General features: G+C 52.0%; 2 protein-coding genes across 6 annotated transcripts in view; one reads left to right on the plus strand and one right to left on the minus strand.

The window, feature by feature from the left end:
* The window catches only part of IGHMBP2 (immunoglobulin mu DNA binding protein 2), a 23,042-nt gene extending 21,793 nt beyond the window's left edge, over positions 1-1,249 (minus strand). For both annotated transcript variants that reach the window (XM_015630635.1, XM_015630634.1), the window contains exons 1-3: positions 1,166-1,249; positions 530-699; positions 104-296 (exon numbers count right to left, since the gene is read on the minus strand). In XM_015630635.1, the coding sequence (XP_015486121.1) occupies positions 104-296; positions 530-699; positions 1,166-1,239 (437 nt within the window). In that variant the 5' untranslated portion in view covers positions 1,240-1,249. The remainder of the gene's footprint in view (positions 1-103; positions 297-529; positions 700-1,165) is intronic.
* MRPL21 (mitochondrial ribosomal protein L21) overlaps positions 1-11,635 on the plus strand; it is a 15,984-nt gene extending 4,349 nt beyond the window's left edge. For 2 of the 4 annotated variants that reach the window (XM_033515293.1, XM_033515294.1), the window contains exons 2-7: positions 2,053-2,113; positions 3,250-3,335; positions 5,547-5,710; positions 7,313-7,365; positions 10,816-10,919; positions 11,417-11,635. In XM_033515293.1, coding sequence (XP_033371184.1) covers positions 2,053-2,113; positions 3,250-3,335; positions 5,547-5,710; positions 7,313-7,365; positions 10,816-10,919; positions 11,417-11,481 — 533 coding nt within the window. In that variant the 3' untranslated portion in view covers positions 11,482-11,635. Of the gene's footprint in view, positions 1-1,307; positions 1,367-2,052; positions 2,114-2,588; positions 2,731-3,209; positions 3,336-5,546; positions 5,711-7,312; positions 7,366-10,815; positions 10,920-11,416 lie in introns of those variants that run through there. The other 2 variants (XM_015632261.1, XM_033515292.1) reach the window with 2 other exon arrangements.
* Positions 11,636-11,856: the final 221 nt, after the last annotated feature.

Genomic DNA, 11,856 nt, shown 5'->3' on the forward strand with positions numbered 1-11,856 from the left:
AGAAGGACAAATCCAAACTGGGAAGGCTCTGGGAAGAGCTTTTCCAGACTAAACTTGTCACTCCTCCTCCTGCTGGGCAGAGTGAGCCTGGGTGAGCCCTCACCTTTTGAGCCTGTTGTAGGTGACGTCGTTGGCCAGCTTGAGCAGGCGGAAGGAGCGCTCGTGGTCCACGGCCAGCTCCCCATCCCGGGGCTCTTCCAGGGCCACCGTCACTGCCTTGGGGGTGACACGTGTCACCACGCCCGTGCACAGCGGGTCCCCCTGCCCAGCTGACTCATAGAGCCCCACGATGTCCCCTGCAAAGGTTTGAAGGGACAGACAAATGTGTCACTATCCAGGGAAGCTGCAGCTGCCCCATTCCTGGAAGTGTCCAAGGCCAGGCTGGACAGGCTTGGAGCAACCTGGGCTAGTGGAAGGCATTCCTGCCCACAGCAGGGGTGGGACTGGGTAAGCTTTAAGGTCCTTCCCAACCCAAACCATTCTAGGACTGTATGATCTCTTTCTTTGGAAAGAAAGGAGTGTCACTGACCAGGCCCAAAGCTGTTGGAGGGCAGTTCGGCGTCCGAATCCCACTTCCTGGGCTGGAATGTCACGAGGAGACGCCCGTAGAGGCCGGTTCTCTGGCTGGTGACCTGGAGCTTGAGCAAGCAGACGCCCCTCCGCTGCAATTCCTTCAGGGAGACGCTCTCCTGCCATGCCCTGGGAACCACACACGGGTGGGATCACCATGGGGTGAGGCTGAGGGTCACAGCTCCAGGAGACAGAGCAGAATGACCTATTCCTGCCTCCCGGCACCTCCATCCTCATGGCTGGGTGTCTGTACCGCCAAGGGCATCTGAGAGGATGGCTTGGTGCTACGGGGGTGAGTCCAGCAGGATTCCCCATGGATCAGGGCCCTGTGGGGTGAGCTGCTTAGGAAGGTGGGATTCCAGCAGCATTCCCACAGGTGACAGGAGGGCTTCCTAGAGGTGACAGGGGGCCCCAGGGGAGGGCTCCCTCTGTGTTGCCCATGGGTGACAGCAGCTCCCAGCTGAGGGTCCCTCTGCGTTCCCCACAGGTGACAGCGCTCCCGTGTCCCCCCCACAGCCGCTGTGGCCGCCCCGTAACCCCCCGGCGGCCGGTGCCGTGTGCCCGGCGGCCGGTGCCTGTGCCGTGAGTGCCGCACCTGCTCTGTTCCAACTCGGCCTCCCGCTCGTCCCGCAGCAGCTCCAGGTGCCGCTCCGCCGCCTCGGCCGCCATGGCCCGCGCAGGCCCCGCCCCCCGGCCCTCAGGGCCCGCCCCCCGGGCTCCCTGGCCCCGCCCCCGCGGTTCCGCGTCCGGCGCGAGGTCACCGCGATGGCGGCGGCGCGAGCGCGGCGGGCGGGAGGTGAGCGGGGACCGGGGACAGGGACCGGGGACAGGGACAGGGAGGAACAGGCTCTGCTGCTGGGAGGGAATGAGGGAGGAAGATGGCCTGCCTGCAGCTGAAAGGTGGGGAGGGAAGGAAAGGAAGGAGCTGTGGTTGCTGCTGGAATGGATGGACTGGTCTGTCGCTGCTGCTGGGATGGAAGGAGGGAAGGAGAGAGTGAAGCAGGGAGCTCTGCCAGCTGCTGGGGTGGAAGGAGGGAAGGAAGGAGGCTGACAGGGTCTCTACCGCTGACTCCTGGCCCCTCTGAGCTCTGGAGCTCTTCCCTGGGCGGAGGTGGAAGGGATTTGGGTCATTCCCAGCATCCGCCTGGGAGCTGCCTGAAAGCTGAGGAATGTTAACAAAAGAGGAGAATCAGCTTTACACAGTTCTTTCCACCTTGGCATGGACCCTTCAGCAAAATCCAAGGGGTGGGAGGGAGAAGAGACTTCATCAATCTTGGGGCTGCCCAGGGAGGTGGTGGATTTCCCATCCCTGGAGGTGTCCCCAGCTTGGATGTGGCACTCAGGGCTGGGTGACAACGTGGTGACCAGTCACAGGTTGGACTCAGTGGTCAGGGAGGACTTTTCCAGTCTGGATAATTCTGGAATTCTGTAAAGGCCCAGCAGCTGCTGCCTGTGTTTAATTCCCTTTTTTCTCCCTTTCAGCCTCCCTGCTTTCGGCTGTGGTCCGGCACCAGAGTTCCCAGAGCTCATCCCCACAGCCAGGGTAATGTCACACATCATTTTGCCTCTTCCCCCTGGGATGCTGGCCTGCAGGGTGGGGAGGGTGACTGGTTTTCCTCTGGGAAGGAGTCTTGGCTGCTCTTTGGTCACTGTCTACCTTCTGTCACCTGTTCCAGAAAGCTGCTTCCCTTCATTTTTTTTTTTCTTTTTTTTTTTATTTGTCCCAAGCCTGGGAATGTTCAAAGCCTGGTTGAAGAGGGCTTGGAGCAGCCTGGTCTGGTGGAAAGTGTCCCTGCCTTGGGTTGTGACTGGATGAGCTTTAACATCCCTTCCAAGCCAAACCCTTCTGGAATCCTGTAATACCTCTTCCAGTAGGACCTCCAGGCTTCACTTTTTCCAGCACTTTGGGAGCTGCTTGTTGTGCCTTTACTCCATTCCCTGTGCCGGGATCTCCCGCAGGACTGAGCTGCTGCTGGCTGTGACCAGGAGGGGACACTGCAGGAGCAGAGAATTCCTGCTGGGAGAATGGCAGGATGTACTGTTCCCTCTTCCTGCTCATCCTCAAGGATCAGAGATCCTTGGATCTCTGCCTGGATGATGCAGCACCCAAAATCCTCACTAAACCGTGTGAGGCTGGAGCCTGTGGTCATGTACTCACAGGTACTTGCAGTTCCTGTTAAATTAAAGCCCTTTGGGATGTTTGGCTCAGGGTTACAGAGTAAATCGATCATTGCAAAGGATTTGGAGTCAATTTTGCTTTCTCCACTGCATCTCATGTTGATTCCTGAATATTTTATGCATTTGGTGCCTCCTGTGTTATTTAGGCAAAGTGTGGATTTCTGTGTGCAGGAAAACCTGAACTGCTCACTCCTGAGGGGGATGGTATTTACTTTTTATTTTGGGATGGGATTTACAAAATCTACTACATTTTCAGATTTCAGAAATCATGATCTTTGTGTTCATCTCATGGAGTTTTCCAAGAGAAATCTCCCTCCTCTTTATATCTAAGATTGGTTTTGTGCTATTGTAGATTCTTGACTAATTGTTAACTGTAATCTGATGCCTTTTGTGAGTAATATCCATTTCTACTCCAACTCCTTTTTCCTTCTTTCCTCTCCCTGTTTTCCATCTCTTGGCAGTATCTGTTTGCTGCAGTGAGTTTTACCTTGTCCTTCACAGACTTGTTGCCAAAACTTCCCTGACTTCGCCCCCGTGGCCTGAAGTGAAACTTCCAGATCCGGTGGAAGAAGCCAAATATCATGCAGGTAAAAGTCTCAAATGTGGTCTTCCAGCATTGCCTTGAGGTCTGATTGAGCATAAATGTCTTCTGCTGGAAGTTTATGTCCTTCACTTTTTTTTTTTTTTCGTTTATCACGTGTTTTAGTGTTGCTGGAATTGTGCTCCAGCTGCTCTCCAGGTTTGGGAGATTTGGGTACAATATGATTTCTCTTTAGCTTATGGCAGCTTGCCACGCTTCCTGAGGAACCTTACCTGATGTGATGTGTGACATGAAACACTATATTAAAAAAAAATTAAAGAATAGAAAAGCATTTTGGGCAGGAGAAACGAGTTCTTTTCCATTCACTGGCTAAATCAAAGCCAGCAGGAGCAGTTGGATGGTGGGCACACGGAGAGCTGGTGTATTTTGGTGCATAAAACAGAACATCCAGCCAGCAGGAGCAGTTGGATGGTGGGCACAGACCTGCAGAGGTGGGACACAGCGTGACAGAACGTTGATGGTCGTGTCCCTGTCCCCCCAGCTTGTCAGGACTGCTGGGTGAGAGGAGATGGCCTCAAGCTGTGCCAGGGAAGAGTCAAGTTGGACACCAGGAGGAATTTCTTCCTGGAAAGGGCTATCAGCCACTGGAAGGGGCTGCCCAGGGAGGTGTTGGGGTCCCCACCCCTGGGGGTGTCCAAGGAATGACCAGACGTGGCCCTCAGTGCTCAGGGCTGGGTGACAAGGCTGATGAGCTGAGCTGACCTTCCTGCAGATCTCCCCATCACATGGATGGAGCGTGTCCCTGACTGAGGGATGTGCTTTGGAGAGAGCCTCCTGCTCCGTGTCTCCTCCTGGGCCGTTTTGATCCTGCTTTTTATCTGCTCCGTGCTCCTGGGATGGCTCAAGTGACAGATGGGTGCTGTCCCTGTGTGTGAAATAACCCAGCGGTGAACCACAAACTGCTCCATGTGAGCTCTGTGGGGAGCAGGCCCCATCCTCAGGGATTGATCCCATCCTTCTCCCATCCCATTCCCTCCTGCTGCTGCTGAGCATTGAATCGTTATCTCCTGGCTGTGCTTATCCAAAGGGAACAGCAGCGGGAGCATTTCAGTTCTGCCTCCCATCTCCTGCTGGCCATGGAAACAGCCCCGGATATTTTAGGATGGGTCTCTCCACATGGTGCTGAGATCCAAGCCAGCAGTCACTTGATGTTTCCTGCCACTGGAGGTGTTGGAAGAGTCATCAACAACTCTTTATCCTGGTGGGAGCTGCAGCAGCTCCTGCCCTGCAAATAATTTGTGTTCCTACCTCTACCTTTAAGTTTGTATCCTAGGGCTGGAAGCTTGGACCTTTTCCGAGCGTTCCTGTAAGGATTGGGTTGGGTTTGCTTGGCTGCTGGATTCCCGTCTGTCCCAAAGGGATGTTCTGTTTGCATTCCAAGGAAAAAAACAAAAATTATTCAGCCACATTTTAGGACAATGTGTTTTTCTCAGTGGCTCAGGAGGGTGGGAAGCTGCTGTTTGGCAGTGGGATGGTGTCAGGGAGCAATGCCTTTTGGTGTTCCCATGAAAACTGGGGTTGGATTCACTGCCCAGGAAGCTGATCACAGGGAATGGAGTTTGTCCATGTGCAGGACCTGGTCTCTGGGATCTGTTCTGCTCCTGGCATCACTCTGCATGCACGTGGGAAGAGGTTTTTCTGGGAAAGAGCGTGGCACGGGTCTCTCTTGTCCTTGCTGCAGGTACAAGTTCTCAGGCCAGGCTTTGCCCTGTGCTGGAAGCCTCTTCCCTGGTACTTTGCCAAGCTCTTCCCGACGTTCCTGTGTGCCTTAGGCACCACTCAGAGTCCTGGGCTGTCTGCATATGAAATGGAAATGGAGGGAATTTCCTCCAGACACAGGACGCGCAGACAAGAGCTCTTTTCTGGAATGCTTTATATCCAAGTACAGTGTATTTTGGGATGCCTGAGGAATGGACAGAGAGTCAGCAGTGTAGAGAAGCTGCACAGTGTATACAAGATGTTTACTTATGTGTGGCTTTGCCAGCACCTAAAATACAAATAAATCATTAATTTTAAGAAAAGGAGGCTCACACATCTGGGAAGCAACACTGCTGTTGATCCTTGCTTAAAGATTCCCAGGAGATAAGAGCGCTGGGGGTGGAGGCGGGGGAGAGCAGGGTGGCTGGGTGAGTTTTCCCAGCCCTTCCCAGCTCCCTGGGTGTGCTGCCCTGATCCCTGCCCTGCTGTTTGCCAGCAGAAGTGGTGCGGAAGGTGAACGGGCTGATCTCTGCGGGGCAATATGGGCGGCTCTTCGCCGTCGTCCACTTCGCCAGCAAGCAGTGGAAAATCACCAATGAAGACCTGATCATGATGGACAATGTCCTGGAGGCTGAGTGTGGGGATCGAATCCGGATGGAAAAGGTGAAAAAAACAGAGCAGATTCCCTGCAAATGTTCCTGGAGGCAAAACCCATCACCAGTTTTAACACCACATCCCAAAGTGCTGCTGGGGGTCTCCCACCTTCATTCCAGGCCTTTGCTTTGTTCCAATTCCCTTAGTTTTGTTCCAGTTTCAGATATTACAGTGATTTCTGTTCAACAGGGCTGTAGTGAGTCTTGCCAGACTCTGTGGGGAGACAGATTTTTGTTGTCCTAACTCCTTCCAAAAAAAGAAAATGACAGTTGTTGTTTCCAGAGCCGGCAGCGAAAGAGACTCCAGCACCCCGGATCACAGAATCATTTAGGCTGGAAAAGACCTCTAAGATCATCGAGTCCAACCTCTTAATTCCTTGCAGGTCTCCCAGAGGGATTGTAAACTCCTCAGGGCTCTGCAAGATCCTTATCGTGCTGGGCCGGGTGGAGGCAGAGGGATGGGGCACGGAGGGGAGGATTGCCAAGATCCAATTAATATCTTTATCCTCAGCCTTGGACAACCAGCAGGGACTTGCAGAGGCTCATTAATCCAGACTGAAGGGAAATATTATGGAGCAGGATTCTGTTGGCTTCACCTTCGTGTTGGTTGTTAGAGTAATTAAGGAGAGCTGCGGTGCTTTTGTGCTCGTCCATTGCTTTGAAGCCCAGTTTTGAAGCAGCTTTTTAGGGATGTCCTCAGCTGTGTCCCACATCCCTGTGTCCAGCAGAGAGGAGGGATTTCTGTGGTGTAGCCAGCTCAGAATGCAAAAGTCTAGATGGGAGTGAAGGAGAAAATTTGCCCGAACACCAGAGCCCTGCAGGGGATTTTTCCTGTCTAAAACAAAAGCCAGGACTTCTCCTGACCATTTCTGTGTGGTTTTTAAGTGCTGCCAGAGGGTTTGTGAGGCAGCCCTGGGAGAAGTGGCTCTGGATGTGGCACTTGGGGGACATGGTTTAGGGAAGATTATGATAGTGCTGGGTTTGATGGTTGGACTCCATGACCCTGAAGGTCGCTTCCAAACTCGATTCAGTGAAATGCAGCCTCTTCCTATTGTATCCTCTCTTATCCTGCCTGTTCCTTTAGATGTGGCTGAAATGCCCCAAAACAGCAGGGGCTGGTGAACCCCCAGATGTTAATTTCTTCATTTCCCATCTTGAGGCCTTACAGAGGAGAATGAGGGAATTGCTTCTCCACTTTTGTAGCAATTTGCTACAAATTGATTTGTAGCAATTGCTGTAAAAAATCCAGCGGTTTAGGAGCTGCCATTTGTCGTGATCCCACATGAGGCAGGTTATTCATCCCTGATTGCTTTCCATGTTTTTTTTCAGCTGCTGGTAAGCCAGGACAGGGAGGTTCAGTGTGTTCTGATCATGGAGAAAGATACTTCTGCAGTCTGTTTTAGTGGGATGAGCTCTCTGGAAGAGTAATGGCTCTGTCTCCAGCCTGTTAGCAGCTTTCTCCACTACCCCTCCAGTTAGTGTCAGGTTTGAAATGTGGGAAGGCCTGGTTTGAAGCAATTTGACTCCTTTATGGCTGTAGAATTTGAAAGGTCTTGTTTGCATTTCTGCCAGGACAATGAGCAGTGATTTGTGCCTGATTTATTTCCCCCAGGTTTTGCTGGTTGGTGCTGACGACTTCACGCTCATTGGAAGGCCGCTGCTGGGGTGAGATGCTTCATAAAGGAATTATATGACATTTTTGTACTTAATTGTGGCTTCAGGGCTCTGCAGTCCCTGAAACTGGGATTTATCAGCACTAACTTTGATCCCAGCCCCATGGCTTTTGAAAGAATCACCAATAAAACAGCTCATCAGCCTCTGGTGACTCTCACCCACCCCAGTGCCGGGAGAGCAGCAGGTCTCAGTTCTGAGGTAGCTCTTGGATATTCACCTCAGCTGGATTTTTTCCTCCTTGCACAAGCTAGCAGAACATGTTGCACTTCCAACATCTCTTCCCTCTTACCCTGAAGTTGATGGTAATCATCTTGAAATAAGCCAGAAATCCTTCTCCTTAGTCCCTTGAGCTGGGTTTTTTAACCTCTTTGCTTTTGCCATTGTCTTACCCCAGCAAGCCTTAACCCCAATTTCGGTGTTCCTAATCTTTTCCTTCCTCTTAATCACGTGGTCCAGCTGCCACAGAACTTGGGAGAAGTTTATCCCTTGGCACTGCCTCCATCCCAATGCTGTAGGACTTGCTGTACAGAACCCCAGGTTCCTCAGCCTTTTCCTTCCCAAAAGGAAGGGGGGTGTGAACCAGGTGTTACTGCTGGTGTCATTTAGAAGTTATTTGTGCACTGATAACATGGCTTGAGAGGCACTCGTGGTACCAGGTCCTCGGGTCCCTGTGTTGGACAGGATTTTGGGAGCTGCCAGTCCTTGTAACAGCACTGGGAGTGGATCTGGAATAGCAGATCATCAGGATTCTGAGCTGCTGACAGATACTGCCCTTGGGGAAGGTTTTAGGAAGGGAAATCTCATTTTTAGGACTAGAAAGGGGCTTTTAGTTTTGGGATGTGCCATGTCAGGCAAGTGAGGAGCAGCTTCCTTCCCCAGCTGATCCAGGGGCCCTGGGGTGGTTCTTTGCAGCTCTCTGTGCTGGGTTTGGCACGGGGATAGCCAGGAGCTCCAGGACAGAAAGAAAACCAGCTGTTGACTCCTGCAGGTGCTCTGAGGGTGTGGGAAGTGTTGGCATCTGCTTGAGGCAGGCCAGGCTGCGCATCTGGCCTGGCCTCCAGGGCCTTTGGCTGAAGGGAATCAGTGGGAGGAGGAAGAGGCTGGCCAGGAAGAGTGAAGGCTGAGGGGGAGATGCCATCACCCTCTGAGCTGCAGGGAAACCACCCAAATCCCAGCTCTCCGGTACAGGATGAGGAAAAGGAGAAGGGGGAAGGGAAAAAGGGTGTCACCACAGCAACGTGCACTGCAGTTCTCTTTCACAGTCCCCTAACCCACAGACATTTTGGGGAGGAGGGAAGAGGCTGGATGAGAAGAGAGGCAGTTCTGTGTTCCTGTTCCTGCATAAATAAACACCCAGTGAGTGCTCGCAGCCCGAGACACTTCACTGGAGCCGCTTCCTGTCAGCTCCCAAACCTGTCCTGTTTGGGACAGCTGGACAGGCCTTGTTCCTCTGATACCTCCTGGCATGACACTTCTTTAAATCCTGAAATGCACCATCTGTGTGGTGGAGGCTATTCTGGGAGCTTGTGACTGGCTCCTGCTCTGGAATCTGTTGGGCTCCGTGTTTGTCCAAGTCACCGCCAGCCCCGGCTGGCACGAGGGCTGGAGCCTGCATTAGGCATGAGTGGAGGGAAAGTTTGGCTTATTTCTAGACAAAATGGAGCTGATGGGAATTTTTCCCTCTAGGAAACCTCGCTGTTTCTTCTGCTACCTGCCCCTTTTTGCAGTGGAAGTGCCAAAGGCTTTGGACCTGTTCTTGTCCCAGACAGCTGGGCTGGGATTCAGTCCTGCGGGGAGCCGGCTTGGCAGCTGGAGTTATGACCTCCAAGAGTTATGATCCTGTGGGCTTGTAGCCTGCCTGCATCTTTTTCTCTGCTTCTTGACAGCATCTTTCAGCCCAGCTCAGATCCATGAGATTGCAGGCTGAGTTTTTCTCAACTCCTGCAAAAATCCAATCCGTGGAACATTTTGCTGCTGAAGGCAGCAGGCCCAGCTGTTTCGGGCTCTGGGAAATGTGTGACCCCCTTCTTATTTTTATGGACATTCCAGTCATACCTAAAACGTTTGATAGAGATTTTTATTTTTTCCTTGGGCTCTGTTTTGCTGAGAACTTGTCCTGCCCACGAGCTCTTCTCCAGAAAGTTGGTTTCTGTTGTGCTTCAGCCTCCCGCCAGCAGTTCCTAGAGCTAAGTGTCACAGAGAAACTCATCAGGGCCTTAAATCCAGGAAGTTTGGTCCCAAATTAGTGGTAAACCACGGCTGGAGTGCAGTTTGCTTTCTGGATTCTCCCTCAGGGTTGCAGGGTTTGTGTGTAGTTCAGTGGTGCTGGATCTGGAGTAAGTCCTGGAGCTGGAATGTCAGGGTCACACAGTGGTCTCTTAAAATCTGTATTATTTTATGTCCCTTTTCTTCTGTGCTGGTCACTAACTGCAGATAAATCAGTTTCCTCCAGGATGCAGTGTTTGATTTAATCACACCCCCAGGGTGGATTTTAAGAGATGGTGGCTGTCTGAAGCCTTTGGCCTCCCCGTGACCTTGCTGGAACAATTTCAGCTGGATGGGCTTCCCCCTCTTCCCCCCTCAAGTGCAGACAGAGCCGTTTGTCAGCAAAATGGTCTTTAAATGTCTTCCTGTGGCAAACTTAACGAGCTTTTAATGGAATTCTGCAGTGCTGTGCATGGAAGAGCAGCTCCTCCTCCTTCCCTGTGGCTGCTGACTAAAACCCCCCTGTCCAAAGCTCCAGTCTGGATCCTGCCTGGGGGTTCTCACCTTCCGAGACCCTTGAAGCATGTCAAGGTTGATTACAGTTGTTTTAGCAAAACTTAGTTTCTGTAATTTTCCCAAAAGTTGTGTTCCCACAGCAGCAGCTTCTGGCAAGCCTTGCTAAATGCTGGCTACAGTGGAAAATTGCTTATGGTTCACTTAAACAATTAATTGGAAAATTATTGGGAAAATTACAGCGTTTCCAACAAGGTGACATTTTTCTTCCAGCTGTCTCTGATGCTTTAGAGGAGGAGGAAGGACTTGTGTGGGGAGCAGGATGGGAGGAGGAAGGTGACCAGGGGCAGGGATGGGCTCATCCTGTGCCAAAACCGAAACAGGGCACGTGAGATCACCTGGAGGTGCCAGGGAATTTGTCTTGCCGCAATCCTACGAGTTCCTGCAGGTCCCTGTCTCTCCTGCCTGCTGTGATGGGACGATCTCATCCCTGACATGACAGGGAAGTTGTGACCTGTCACATCTCCTGATCCAGGTACAGCACCTGGAGGCTTTTGGCTGTGCCTGGGCAGGGGGCCCTCCTCCCATAGAGGATCCGTAATTCCCAGGATCTGGCTCTGTCAGGCAGGATGTGTTATCCCTTTGTCTCCTCTCCCAGGAACCTGCTGCCCAGAGTAGGAGGTAAATAACTAAAGCCTGGTGCTTCTCACACTCATTTTTAAGGAAGGACCTGGTCCGTGTGGAGGCCACAGTGATTGAGAAGACGGAGTCGTGGCCCAAAGTCAACCTGCGCTTCTGGAGGAGGCACAACTACCAGAGGAAGAAAAGTAAGAGGGAAAGGACACATTTCCTTCCCTGCTGGATGTGGGAGGGGATCCCAGCACAAGGACCTGAGGCAGGGGCTCATTCTCTGTGTCCCCAGAGCCCCTCAGGGACCAGCCCCTCTCCCATGTGTGCCCACAGAGCACCAGGATTCCCTCAGTGTTCCCTGAAATTCCTGGGTAGGAAAGCAATCCCAGTCTCTTCCCAAAGGCTTAAACATTGGATGTGTCATCACAGCTCCCAGCAAGCCTGAACAGGGTCCCACACAGGTTTTGGTTGCCACATTTCCTTCTCTGAGAGAGGAAAGAATTATGACTGTTTTTATATGGGATGGATGGTAAAGCCTTGACCAGGCTGCCCCAGTGACACTCTGCTGTCCTTGGCATCCTCATGGAATGTTGCTCTCTGCCAGCACAGCCCTCCAGGAGCCCTGGGATGAGGTAGGAACCAGGTTTATGCTGTTACCTGATCCCTTTTTTTTTTTTTCACCCTTCTTTTTCAGTCATTGCAAACCCCCAGACCGTCCTGCGGATCAACACCATCGAAATCTACCCCTGCTTGTCCTGACTGGGGGGTGTGCCTGGGAATCTTTGTTGCTCCAGGCAATTGTGGAAATAAAACTGCCTCGGCACTGGAAAGTTCTGGACTTGTTGCTGTGGTGGGAAATGGAAACCTCTATTGTGCTTTCTTTTTAAAATAATGAAATATTTTTTAAACTGTTGCTTCAGCCTTGCTTGGTGTTTATTTGCCAGGGGTTTTAAACCACCCAGGATCCATTGCTGGCTCTCCAGCCTTTTTGTGCTTAATGGATCTTTTTGCCTCTGCACCTCCCTGAACTTTATGAATTCAGGAATTCTGATCATGTAATTCCTGGCATTGTGTGGCTCCAGGGAATATCCTGGGATACAGTATGGCCCTCAGCCTGTGGGACTTAACAGAGCA

The sequence above is a fragment of the Parus major genome, chromosome 5 (genome assembly GCF_001522545.3).
Source record: "Parus major isolate Abel chromosome 5, Parus_major1.1, whole genome shotgun sequence".
Taxonomy (NCBI): Eukaryota; Metazoa; Chordata; class Aves; order Passeriformes; family Paridae; genus Parus; species Parus major.